Here is a 13,048-nt window from a genome sequence, read left to right as displayed (position 1 = left end):
ATTTAAATTCACTAAAATAAATTGATGGAAAACAAGTCATTACTGAGCTTGTCTGAGTTTATGAAATGTAAGACTAAATGTCATGTAAATTATGTTTTCAGACATGAATCTTTTGTTTTGCTTTAAATTTATCACTAACACTAGACAGCAGATGGCAGACTGTCATTCACTGTATTATTGCATTTATAGAAAGCCATAAAGGTTTGTAATACAAAGGTGTTGTAATACGTCTCATTCTAGTGTTTAACTGCTGAGGAGGACACTAGCCTACAAGCCTAAAAAAACTGGACTGGGAACATGACTGGGAAGGAATCGGTAGGAGTATGGCAAGCCGTGTTAGCTTAAATTATTTCCGGCTAGCTGTATCTCGCGCTGAAGTCCCGTGGGAACTCAGCGGTAGCCAGAAAAAAAGTCAAATAGTCCAGTTGGGAAGAGCGTCGAGTGTGTAAAGCATGATTATTTTATTACTGCACATCTTTCCTCAAGCCGTGTGTGCCCAAATGGAAGGAAAAATAAAGTTTACATTACCTCCACAGTTGCAACCGTCTTCAACCACGGAATGGCATTTTTCTTCAACTGGCTCCGCTGTGTTGTGTCTGTGTACGCTAGTCATCCTTGTCAAAGTGTTCGCTGCAAATTTTCACATTCTGTTGCCACAGTTCGGATAGGCACAAACGTGAATGATTTCTTCTTCACTTGTGAGCCCATTCGGATCATTACTCTGATGACCGGTTCACAAACGAATTGTTCTTTTTAACCTGTTCTTTTTAGTGAACCGGTCAAACCAGTTCACCAAATCGGACTGAATCGTTCTAAATGGTTCGCGTCTCAAATCAGCGCTGATCACTCAAGTTACTTAAGTTGCTCACTTTCTGACATGAGTGACAGTCCCTCCAAATAGAAACTAATGTCTTGAATTATATGTTGTAACTCCAACTGTTCACTGAACTTAGTCATGTTTTGCTGAGAGCACCTATGAACTCACGAGCAGCTGATACTGAGCATCAGTGGCGTAACTTACTAATGATAGCCCCCCCCCCCCCCCCCCCCCAACCAAGCATATGTAACACTTTAGGGTCAGGTTTCATTTCTATATCAGGATATCGGTTGTTTATTATTATTTACAAATCAAATATTAATGGCTTATTCTGTGTCACCGTAGGGCCTATACATCCCTTAACCGTAAAAAAGACACTCTTTTATAATCACTAAGATTCCAAATGTGAGTTATTTAGGGGGGTTCGGGGGCATGCTCCCCCGAGAAAATGTAGATTTCTAGGATCCTATGTGCATTTTAAGATGTTCTGAAGGCCAAAAAAAGTAGATAACAATATTACTAGAGACTCATCAAGATGGACATGTTGACATAGGCTACTTTTTTTGTGAGTTTGTCCGTTCAAACGCAAGACTTGAAAGAGAACTCAATATTTGCGCGCTGTGAGACTGCGCGCTTTTGGATGATGCACAGAGACAGATGTTCTCATTCGCGTCTTCTGGCACTACAAGCGGGTGATGATGGTGAAAATCAGGGGCGTTTTATGATTTTCATTTTAGGGCGGCTCAGCCCCCAGTGAGGGTAGGCCTGTAGAAAAAATGTTAACACTATTTAGTTTAGGGTCCAAATTGCGCTATTAACTAATAGCTTACAAACATGCATACCCCTAAGATATTGGCTGTTTATCATTACTTATAAAGCAAATATTAACACCTTACTGCATGGCCATACTGTACATGCATTAATCATACCCAATAATGTAGGCAGGTTTATAATCACCAAGATCCCAAATGTTAGGGGGTTCTAACATGCTCCCCCGAGAAAATTTTGATTTCTATGATCTACATATGAGCATTTTAAGATGTTCTTTTAAGATAATCTACTTACTTAATTTACTATTTATCAAAGTTTTAAGTTTATTAAAATCACAATATGAACACATTCATTACTAATCTTATGCCCAATCCAGGCTGAAAAAGCTGAGTTAAAAAAAAAAAAATTATTTACTGAATGTTAAAAATAGAATTATATTAATTTACAATATATACACATTTATTATTAATCTTATGCCTAATCTGATGAAAATGGCTTTGTTAATATTTCTTGTTCGTTAATTAGGCCTACATTATGAATCACATAGGCATATTTCCAGTTAAAAATGTCTAAAAATTAGACACAACAAGTTTATTCATTCGCCTAAATATTTTTTTCTTTTGATTAACATTTCTGACTTAAAGCAGCAGCTGTCAAACATGAATGTTTAGTTTAGCTGCATTTATCTTACTTGACGTCGAGTTGCGCTCCTAAAAAAAAAAAATTGCGCTCAGCCTCAGCAGTGTCTGTGTTACCATAAAGCCCGCCTTCTCTGATTTGATTGGTTTTATCAAATATTTTGACATTGACGAGCGGTGACAGACCAATGACGCTCAGATTCACACACACACACACACACACACACACACACACACACACACACACACACACACACACACACACACACACACACCTCTGCTTCTGACGTGCGCTGCGCTCTGCTCAGCCGCTACGGATTGGAGAGACAGGCTAAAAAACTGGACGAACCCCACATTTCGGACAGTGATGAAAGTCTTTCGGCCAAGAATGCACCGAGAATGCACATGGTCCATTTTCGCCCGAATATTTGATGCATCCCTAATTAAAATAATTAATAATAATAATAATAAATTATATTATGGGCTATTATTTAAACATAAATATGAAACTAAATAGGCTACGGTTTCTTTAACCCTCTGGCTGAAGAACGCACGTACCGGCTGTTTTTTCCCCCTCGCGAGTCATGACGGGGGATATAACTCGCAATACTCCGTAATTTTTGGCCATACAGATAAATGTGAGACATAATTATAAACTATTATTAATTGTCCACTTTTATTTGTGTACACTCACATAACAACAAAACTTTGTGCTTTAGTAAAATAAATAAAAAAGGTGCACTTTCTATCTGCGAGAATCTGAAACTCGGTGAATACATGACAAACATGAAACATACGTCTAAAGAAAGCTTGAAATCGCTAGATTTAAATCAAATAATTCACATATTATAGTGAATTGTGGAGCTCACTGGCATAGAGCGGAATATCTAGCGGATCGAGCGTCACGCAACTGTGCTCCGCGCATGCTCTGATGAAAAAGGTGGTCAGTATATCCTAAGCGTGACGGTAGAGCGCGACAGCCACATTTTCATTTGAAATGTGAGTGTCACAATATTCTGCGGAGTCACTTTGTCGCCATGGGCCCGTTTGCAATGTGGGCATGGGCCCGTGTGGGCTGCGGGCCCCCCTGCCGCACGGGCCCCAGTGCGGCTGCACTGCTGTAGTTACGCCCCTGCTGAGCATGCGCTTGTAACTGAACGAGCAGCAGTTCTTGGATCAGCAGTACAGAATTGAAAACCGTTTCTTTTGGACACGTTCGTTACGGAGAACCGACGAGCCGATGAGCAGAGCTTCTTCAGACACACAACGCTCTTCCCGACTGGACTGTTTGCCTTTTTTCCGGCTATAATGGAGTTCACATGTGACTTCAGCGCGAGATACAGCTAGCCGCATAAAACAGGTGAATTTAAACAATGGCTAAGTGGCTAAACACATCTCGTTGTCATGTAAGGGACCTGTTCATGTTAGACAGACATTTTAATTGCATTTTGTGTCTGAGGCACAAAGACACACTTTAAGTTTATGCCCCCAAAGCTGCCATTTTAGCTGAGTAGGGGCTCTGGGCATTAACTGCAATAACTCAGTTGCAAGGACCAATCCGGTTTGTTTATTTTTTTATAGACTGTACTCACAAAGATATAATGGTCAAGATAAACTTAAAAATTCGCCGGAGATGTTCTTTAAGATAAACGGCTTGCCATAGTAGGAGCCTTATTCCCGTTTGAGAAACACCATGGCTGCGTTCGGAACCGCATACTCATTGAGTAGGTACTCAATTTCAATAAGTACTTACTTAACGAGCGCTGAAAGAGTAGGTACTATATATCCAGATCTCGTTAAGTATGAATGCGATCCGCACTTTATGCGCCATGTTGACGTTATCATGTGACCCATGACGATCACAAGCGCAACAACTCGTGTGACAGGTTTAATTAATCTGTATATTGGTTTAAACGTGCTAATTTTTTGTGGTCTTTTTTAAGAAACAGCTGCCCATTTATTTTGTCATTGTACTATAAGAAATACATTTTAACCCTACTAATCTGACAATTTCATCCCTTTTTATCCTTGCAAAACCCCCAAATCGTGATCTCTTGAATATGTTGTTAATTTCTTTATTTTATATGCAAAAAAATGTCATCCACAAGCAAAAGTGGGCTAAATCTCCTTTATATTTCCCTCTTTTTCTTGTTAAATTTAACTCCTGTTTGATCCCAGGCTTATAAAATAACTAAAACAAACAAATAAATAAAAATTATTGCATTATGATGATTTATTCAAGATATCTAACCTTGTTATAGTTTTTTCTCTGTATATAATGTACATAAACCCATTAGTTTTATCATTATGATTGTTCGTTGTTAAATATACCACCATGCAATTATAAAACAATAAAAAAAAAAGATATGAGTGACAGGTGCAGTAAGATCTCAGCATCAGTAACTCCACAGCCCGACCGGTGCGGTTTCCCTCAGTGTTTGTAATGTCTGCTCAGAAAAATCTTTCAGCTGCTCGGAGATCTCGCCTTTGGAGGAAACTGTTGATTGTATACTCGAAAAACGTAAGTAATACTATAAAAAAATTTTTAGATTTCCCCCAGAATGAACTGCACTGCTAGCACACCCACAAACACTTACAATAATAATGACAAATGCTGACCATACTTAATTATATTACCTTTTTATATATATATCGTTTTAGTAAAACATACAAAAGGCAACTTGTCATATGACATAGCGATGCATGCCATGAATACACATTAGACAAATGCAGCCAATGTGAATATGATGTGAATCATTTTATTTACTGACAACTAAGGAAACATGAATGAATGAGTAAAATAATTAATAAAAGTAAACATCACAAGAAATGAATAAAAGTCAACACATGAAACAAAGCTTTATTCAAATGTATTGTTCTAACGATCACACATACAGAAGGTGAACGCCACATCTGCTGCCCGTCTCAACACAGGTGTGCCAGTTCTGCAGCTTTATATTCATGAAGCAGTTGACCACCGTGAACACCTTCATCTGTCCTAGCCATCCATCATGTCCCTCATAGCGTTTGGACTTTTGCGGTGTAGTGGGCTTTCTGGTTTGATCTCCGTAACCGTCACCACCAGTGTGTGCTTGAGCAAGGCTCTTAGCTCCAGGGGGATCGTCCCTGTAATAAGTGCACTGTTAGACGCTTTTGGTCTTTTTCTAGAAGTCTCACTGGCTCTGGGTTTACTGAGGATGAAGAGACCACAGCAATATCTGGCCCAGATGATGCACTAAGGGCAGGTGAAGTGATGGAGGGTCCAGGATCCTCAGTGCTCACACCCGTCTGCTGACATCTCAGATCCTACAAAAATGCACAAACATAATTCAAAAGCACTCATTTAAACAGCACAATGTCATTTGATTTCTGTATTAGAAGTAACTAAATGATATTACTTTATATTTTTGTTTCAGGTTTTCCCCACACATGACACCCGTGTCTTGCAGGCCCTGCTCCACAAAAGCTCTGCAGCAAATACAGAGCCATCAAGAATCAGAAAAGTGCTAAAATAACTGTTTGAAATAAAATACAACTTAAGATTTAAATAGATGTTTATTCATTTCTGTAGTATACTGAATCAAAGCCTTTGATGACAGCATTCCTTTATCAGCCGCTCTCCACCAGATAAACACACACACACACACACACACACACACACACGAGCTCTTCTGTCCCTGTAACATCAGACAAGATTACCGTTACCTATGTGATTTATGTTCAATACTACATTTAAATGTAGTTGCTGATGTGTTAATGTTCCTCAGTTTATCAACAGTACTAATGGACAAATTAAATTGATAACTTCTGTTTAGTTACTTTATGTAGATTTGTTTATTTACATTGCTCAGGTTCATGTAAAGTAAGCAGAGTTGACAACAGTGAACTCTTCATTATAGCGCACACACACACATCATTCTGATCTATTCAGATGTATCAGATGTCTATTTTATGGTGTGATGTGCTCATCTGCAATACTTATCAAAAATTCCTGTCAGATGTTAAATAAACATTTAGTAAGTATCTTTATCTTTAACATGCATATGTAATCCACTTTGGAGACGTATGTGTGTTACTGGAGCTCCCCTGTTAGCTATAGCCTACACAATAAAACGTGTTTTTACAGTACAATCACAACTATTTAGACAACTTTACACCTTCAACAATTCAAAAGTTTACTCTACAGAAGCTCAACAAACGTGATTTGAACACAAGAGAATTGTGATTTTCGTTTGTAATACTCACGTTTGAAAACACCCGCATCACTTTCCTCCACCTGACGTATCCTTTCCTGTGGCCTTATGGGAAGGCAGGGATAGAAAAGTATCCGACGATGAGTGCTTCACAATCTGGGCGGAGCGCAGTAGGCCATCCGGGGATTTCTCGCCTACTCTTTTATGATTACTGAGGTTTCGAACATACTACTCCTTTCACGTACTGTTTTCGCCTACTATATAGTAGGTTAGTAGGCATATTCGAACGCAACTTAAGTACACGTACGTCCGAATCTCGCGAGAAATAGTCCAAACGCCTGGTAGTTCTCGCCTACTCTTTTATGAATACTAAGGATTCGGACATACTTTTCGCTCGCCTACTGCTTTTTCCATACTATATAGTAGGGAAGTATGCGGTTCCGAACGCAGCCCAAGGTCTTAGCAGCCTGCACCACTATTGAATACCACAGGGGTGCACACACGACACAGTTGATAGCTACAGTTTAATTTTGAGTAACTTGCATATGTTGTGTCTTTTTTAGCAGACACGTCTTGTATAGCTAAGGTAAATATATTTATAGAAACTGCAGTTAAAGCGAAAAACACCAAAAATGTATTAGCATAGTGGTATATTCTGGCTTGAATGAGCAGTTACTTGTCATGGCCGCTGCCTGAGCAGATTAGCCTCTTTAGTGAGTGGAAATCTAAATGAGATTAATAAAAGGATTCAACATGACAGCGGATATTGCGGAAGAAACAGCCAAAAACGGACAGAAATCCGATAATGATGACAACATGACAACGACTGAATACTGCGCGCAACTGCAGCAGTGGATGTGGCGATATTACTGTAGCTATGCGAGCTGGCAGAGCTGGGTGTTGATGTCCGCGCCGCTGTTTCCTCCGCCTCAGTTCGGTTGCCAGGCACCCGGTAGCACCACATCTGCATATGCCTCGACGCCCGCTGACATCGCCGCCTGGTATAACCAGACGAGCCCACCGTCCAGCCGTCCAGCAGCTATTGCCACATCCAGCACCGGTGACAGAGGACCAGCACAGCCTGCAGGTAGCTGTAGCTGTCAACCAAATGCTCTGAGGAGACGGAGTAACGTTAATTAAATGCATCATTAAACACACGCTAACTTAGGTTAATAAAGAACTGAACAAAACTCATTTACGTTTTATTTACCTTTAGCATCCATAATCCACAGCTGTGTGTAGGCCTTATTTTAGTATTCTATATTCGATTTCCATATTATTTTAAATACATTAAAAGTGTCCTATACAGATAAGACTGCACTGTGCCTACTTAAAATTAAGTGTAAAGACATGATGTATTAAAACCAGAATAAATAAATTATGCCTGCTCTTATCTACCTCAGCCCCTAGTAACAAAGTATGCAGTTGAATTGCTGTGTAGTGTGTAAATAGATTAATTCTACTACTGAACAGCATTAAACCATATGCAAAGCTCTTCTCTGTGCAACCTTTTTTACTAAGGTGTGTTGGGTACAAAAGCCTTACACCACATACAAACGAATCAAATCACAGCACTTATAGCTTAGTGTACATGCAAACTGCCTTGAGAATACACACTTTTGTAAAATTTTATGTAAAAATCATATTATTTGATAAATTTATGTCTGCCTATAATGGCACTCTCTGTCCTAAAGTCATCTTTTTTTTCTCTCTTTCAGGTAGGGAGTACACCATCCCCTCCCCTCTACGTAGATTTCTGGCTGAAACTGTTGATTTCTTCCTTCTCTTCTGTGTAAAGGCAACCATAGTGTTGTGGATCATGCATCTCAGTGGAATGAAGTGAGTTGAGTTTTTCAAAATGCTGTCAGAATGATTTCCTTCTGGAATCATTCTTACATTGAACAGTTATAGATGTAGTTGTATTAAAATAGTAGTACGTCAATAACTGCCCAGCCAAAAAAAAAGTCACTGTTTAACTTTTATAGGCACATGCTTACGAATATATAATTGGGCCATTATTGAATTGCATCAATTGCACTCTATAAAATCTACTCCAGCACGTCTAGACTCAGAGGTGCCAATTCATGTGTGAAAATGATTTTTCATGCTCCCTCTTGACCATTTTTTCACAACTTGAGCCTGATGAATCTTGACATTGTCATCCTGGAATATGGACATGATATGCGTACATGGTTGCATCTACATCAGTTAGGGTAGAAGAACTGTTGCCAAACATTATAATCACTGCAATAATGATCCAGTCACTGACTAAATTCAAAATTTTGGCCAAAATTATTAGAACACCTGACAGAGCTGAAAATATTGACCTTTTTTGCCTCCAAAACATAATTTTCATATCATAATGTTCAGGAAACTATCATATATCAGATTAATTGTGTCATACTGTGTTTATCCACTTTAATATTTAATATATGTACACCTTTTGCAGCAATTGCAGCAGCACATCTATCTGGCATAGTGACAATATATTTCCTCTGAGAACTTCAATACTAATGTTATCCCAAGTCTTCTCCAACTGAAGCCAAAGGCTTTCCTTTGAATTTACAATATTATAGAGCTGTCCAGTTTATTTTCTAACTCGACCCAAATGTGCTCGATGGGGTTGATGTCCGGACTTTGAGGGGGCCAGTCCATCATTTTCAATGTTCCAGCAGATTCTTTCCGCCACAGGTAGTTCCGGCAATAGTTAGAAGAAGGTTTTGTGTCATTGTCCTAAATCCAGGCCCAATAAGACGACTCCCAGACTCCCTTTCTGTGTTGTAATAATTTTTTCTTATATATAAGATTTCTTAAAAAAATAAATGATACTTTTATTCAGCAAGGATGCATTACATGGATTAAAAGTGACAGTAAAGACATTTATATTTTTAAAGAATTCAAAAAAAAAAATTTAAGTACATTTTTATTGAATTTTAAACATTGATTATAATAATACTTCTTGTGAACCAAATCAGCATATTAGAATGATTATAAGTAATGATGCTGAAAATTCAGCTTTGCTATCACAGCAATAAATTATGTTTACAAATATATTAAGATAGAAAAAATATATTTGTAAATGTTATACTATTTTAAAATAGTACTGTTTTACTGTATCTGTGAGCAAATAAATGCTCGCTTGGTGAGCATAAGAGACTTCATAACGACTCCAAACTTTTAAATGGTAGTGTATATATGTATAATGACCCATATGTCTTTGATCTTCTAAACAGAGATATTTCCAAATTCATGATGCAGTTTATTGTGGAAGAGATTGATGAGACCACATCATTGGAGGACCTGCAGAAGATGATGGTGGTGGCTTTAGCATACAGAGTCCTAGTGTGCGTCTATGAAGTGAGTCTCCTCAAGCTCCTGGCATCATTTTGTCTCCATTTTACAAGCCTTGTCTCTCTAGCTGTTTTTGATTTACATGTTTCCCCCCCCCAGAAAGTTAAATGATTATTTATTACATCCACATTATCTTGTCAGTTGGTAACAATATCTGGTGCAAAGCCTCTAGTCTAGAACTGATTTGAATGAGTTTGTGGTTTTGGACAGCTCACACGTTTCTTCATTCTTTTGTCTTTATGCAGATCATCTGTATTTGGGGAGCAGGAGGTGCCACTCCTGGAAAGTTCCTGCTGGGTCTTCGAGTCGTCACATGTGACACGACAGTCCTAGTGCAGCCGAATCGGGTTTTGGTGGTACCAGCATCCAATGTCAGCTTATCTGCGTGAGTTATGCATGTATTTATAATTCATGGGTATATATATACATACACACACACACACACACACACACACACACACACACACACACACACACACACACACACACACACACACACACACACACACACACACACACACACACACACACACACACACACACACACACACATATATATTTGAGGTGTTGACTTGGCCTCCAAATTCCCCAGATCTCAATCCAGGCGAGCATCTGTGGGATGAGCTGAACATTTATATATATATATATATATATATATATATATATATATATATATATATATATACACAGTGTGTATATACACAGTGTGTATATATATATATATACATACACACTGTATATTTGTGCGAGTGTGTGTAAGTTTGTCCACCCATATATATGTATAGTATAATAATATATTAAAAGTATTTTTTATTTTGCAGGTCCACAGTTCGGGCCTTAAATAAAAACTTCTCCATAGCCTTCCTGTTCCCCATCTTTATCACGCTACTCTTTTTTCAACACAACAGAACTGTTTATGACGTTGTGGCTGGAACCATTGTGGTTCGGAGGAGAAGAGCCAGATGACCCATCTGTTTGTGTCAAAGTCATGTGAAAACGGCCCCTGTCAAACATCAAGCGCTTGCAGATGTTCTCAGTATTTTATTTGAATATATCAGCACAGTATGTACTTCAGATTTGCACTAATGATCTCTATATCAATGTCTGATCACATAGCTATTGTTTACAAAACTGAGAAATATCTGCTTTCTTAGAGTTAAGTTACTGAGCTTGTAACACACAGTATTTCATGCTGAAGAATGATGAGTGATATTAAGCTTAAAACACATGTTTTATGTAGACATGCTTGGAAATTTTATCCGAGTGGAATGTTTCACTCCAAACACCAGGTTTTCATAACTTCTTCCCAGATTCAAGCTTTACGGCCCAGATGAGTCTGTTATTAATCTTTCCAAAGGCAGGGAATTGAGCTCGCATTCATCACTTATCCTTCCACACATGCTTGCAGCCGTCCAGAATGTTCCATTCCTGTTGTAAATTCAGTTGGTGGCTCATATGCCTCATTACATTTCTCAGGGTTTCTTTAAAACCTGTATTATGTTTCATGTGTTTTAGTATATAATCTTTGATATGTAAATAATTTATTTAATTTAAAAATTCACATGATCTGCCCTACAGTATTTGGCATGCCAAACACATCAGCTGTTTTGATTTTTAATAGTGCATGGTTCATAAAAATATATAAAAATCCTTGAAGACAATACTATCTGGGATACATTATCTTTCTTATGTCATAGTCATTTTTTTCTTGTTTTGTTTTTGAAAATGTCTATAGTTTTTATTATTTTTATTTCAGTTTTAGTTATTTACTACATAGTACACATTGAAATATTAAATAAAAATGAGGAATGTTGGGAACTAGATTAAATAAAATAAGTTTAAGCTTTGTATATTTTAATTTCAGGTAACAAAAAGGAAATAAAACAAACAATGCTTTGTGATAACCACTAGGTGGTAATATTTGTTCATAAACACAGGATGAACAATTTGACAATCATAGTGGGAAGTTATTTGAAATGCAAAACAAATGTCCAATGGCTTTGTTCAATTACACAGTCACATTCCATAGATAGTAGAAAAGCAGAAAATGTTTCCTGATGATCACATGCCAATCAGGCAAAGAAAAAACTGTGAAATGAACTGAAACGGCAATGTTCTGGTAAGAATGACTCACCGATGACTTAAATGAGATCTTTCTTTGAAATACATATTTCATCCATAACCATAAGGCCTATTTTGTTTTTCTTTCTGTTTGCCCTTTCTGGTCTCCCTTGAGGTCTTGGAGTTCCAGGGGCAATTCCTCATAATTGAAACCTTGTGGACCAAATGAAGAAAACAGACAAACACGGGTTGTCTTAGGACAAATGTGCATACCAACACGCACTCACAAACACTTACAATGTCTGATAAAGCAAGGGTTTCAACAAACATCACAAGACCACAAGAAGTTCATCTGATAGTGAATTTGCAATCTTGCATTTGTAGTTTCTTTTTATATGCACGAATGGCACTTAAAAGGCCCTCAGTTATTTTTTCCTCATCAAAAAGAAGTGATACATGTTTAAAGTACAGTCACATGATATGTACTCCAGTCATTTATCAACAACCTAATAAAAGCTGTTTAATTATACATGGAGAAGGTCGCCTCATATAGGCAGCCATTTTGAGATCACATGACCAGCTGAATACTGGAAACCCTCTTATTATTGGACACTTTCACTCACAGAATTAGTGAATGCAATGTTAACTGCGTATCGCACTTTCAGAGCTGCCAACTTTTCAAAAAAACTTAGAGTGAGATTTAGTCGTGCCAACCAAAATGTTGCCGTACAAAGCAGAAATTGCTAAAATAAATAATAATAATAGCGCTCTCTATTTATGCATCAGCATTTGAATGGGGTACTATTGTTTGTTTGTTTTTTGCATCTATATGGCGGTTTGTATATACATCCTATAGACACACACAATTTTAAAGCACTAGAGACAGTGACGTAACTTAGTAATGACGGGCCCAGTGAGGCCAGTGAGGGTATGACAAAAATGGTAACACTTTAGTTTAGGGTCCAATTCTATATTGCGATATTGGCTGTTTATTGCTACTTATAAATCAAATATTAAGGCCTTATTCTGTATAAGACCTACATTCCTTAATCATAATAAAGGCACGGTTTTATAATCACTGAGATTCCTAATGAGAGGTAGTTAGGGGGGTTCGGGGGCATGCACCCCCGAGAAAATTTTGATTTCTATGATCTACATATGTGCATTTTAATATGTTCTGAAGACCAAAAAAATTTGATAAAAATAGCTTGAAAACC

The 13,048-nt window shown here is 37.8% G+C and overlaps 1 protein-coding gene and 1 long non-coding RNA gene across 3 annotated transcripts; one reads left to right on the top strand and one right to left on the bottom strand.

Annotated features, from left to right (window-relative positions):
* Window positions 1–4,849: 4,849 nt before the first annotated feature.
* On the bottom strand, window positions 4,850–6,866 carry LOC137048165 (uncharacterized). Of its 2 annotated transcripts, none has more exons than XR_010899328.1 (3): window positions 6,472–6,866; window positions 5,625–5,903; window positions 4,850–5,532 (listed from the first exon to the last, which is right to left on the bottom strand). It is a non-coding gene; the product is annotated as an uncharacterized lncRNA (long non-coding RNA). The 2 variants fall into 2 exon arrangements; XR_010899327.1 differs by having other exon boundaries at window positions 5,625–5,694.
* A 63-nt stretch (window positions 6,867–6,929) lies between these two features.
* fam8a1a (family with sequence similarity 8 member A1a) lies at window positions 6,930–12,054 on the top strand. The gene is made up of 5 exons (XM_067426193.1): window positions 6,930–7,506; window positions 8,138–8,258; window positions 9,653–9,776; window positions 10,016–10,155; window positions 10,592–12,054. The coding sequence occupies exons 1-5, from the start codon at window positions 7,149–7,151 to the stop codon at window positions 10,734–10,736; spliced, it is 888 nt and encodes a 295-aa protein (XP_067282294.1). The 5' UTR covers window positions 6,930–7,148; the 3' UTR covers window positions 10,737–12,054.
* The last annotated feature ends 994 nt before the right edge of the window (window positions 12,055–13,048 follow it).

Source organism: Pseudorasbora parva, chromosome 19 (genome assembly GCF_024679245.1).
Source record: "Pseudorasbora parva isolate DD20220531a chromosome 19, ASM2467924v1, whole genome shotgun sequence".
NCBI classification, from domain to species: domain Eukaryota; kingdom Metazoa; phylum Chordata; class Actinopteri; order Cypriniformes; family Gobionidae; genus Pseudorasbora; species Pseudorasbora parva.
The sequence above is the reverse complement of the archived record's forward strand: the minus strand, read 5'-3'. Positions and strand labels throughout refer to the sequence as shown.

Coding starts and splice junctions, on each gene's coding strand:
- fam8a1a (XM_067426193.1), top strand. CDS start 7,149: ATGAGATTAATAAAAGGATTCAACATGACAGCGGATATTGCGGAAGAA. Junction 7,507..8,137: donor AGGACCAGCACAGCCTGCAG/GTAGCTGTAGCT, acceptor TCTCTCTTTCAG/GTAGGGAGTACACCATCCCC. Junction 9,777..10,015: donor TCCTAGTGTGCGTCTATGAA/GTGAGTCTCCTC, acceptor GTCTTTATGCAG/ATCATCTGTATTTGGGGAGC.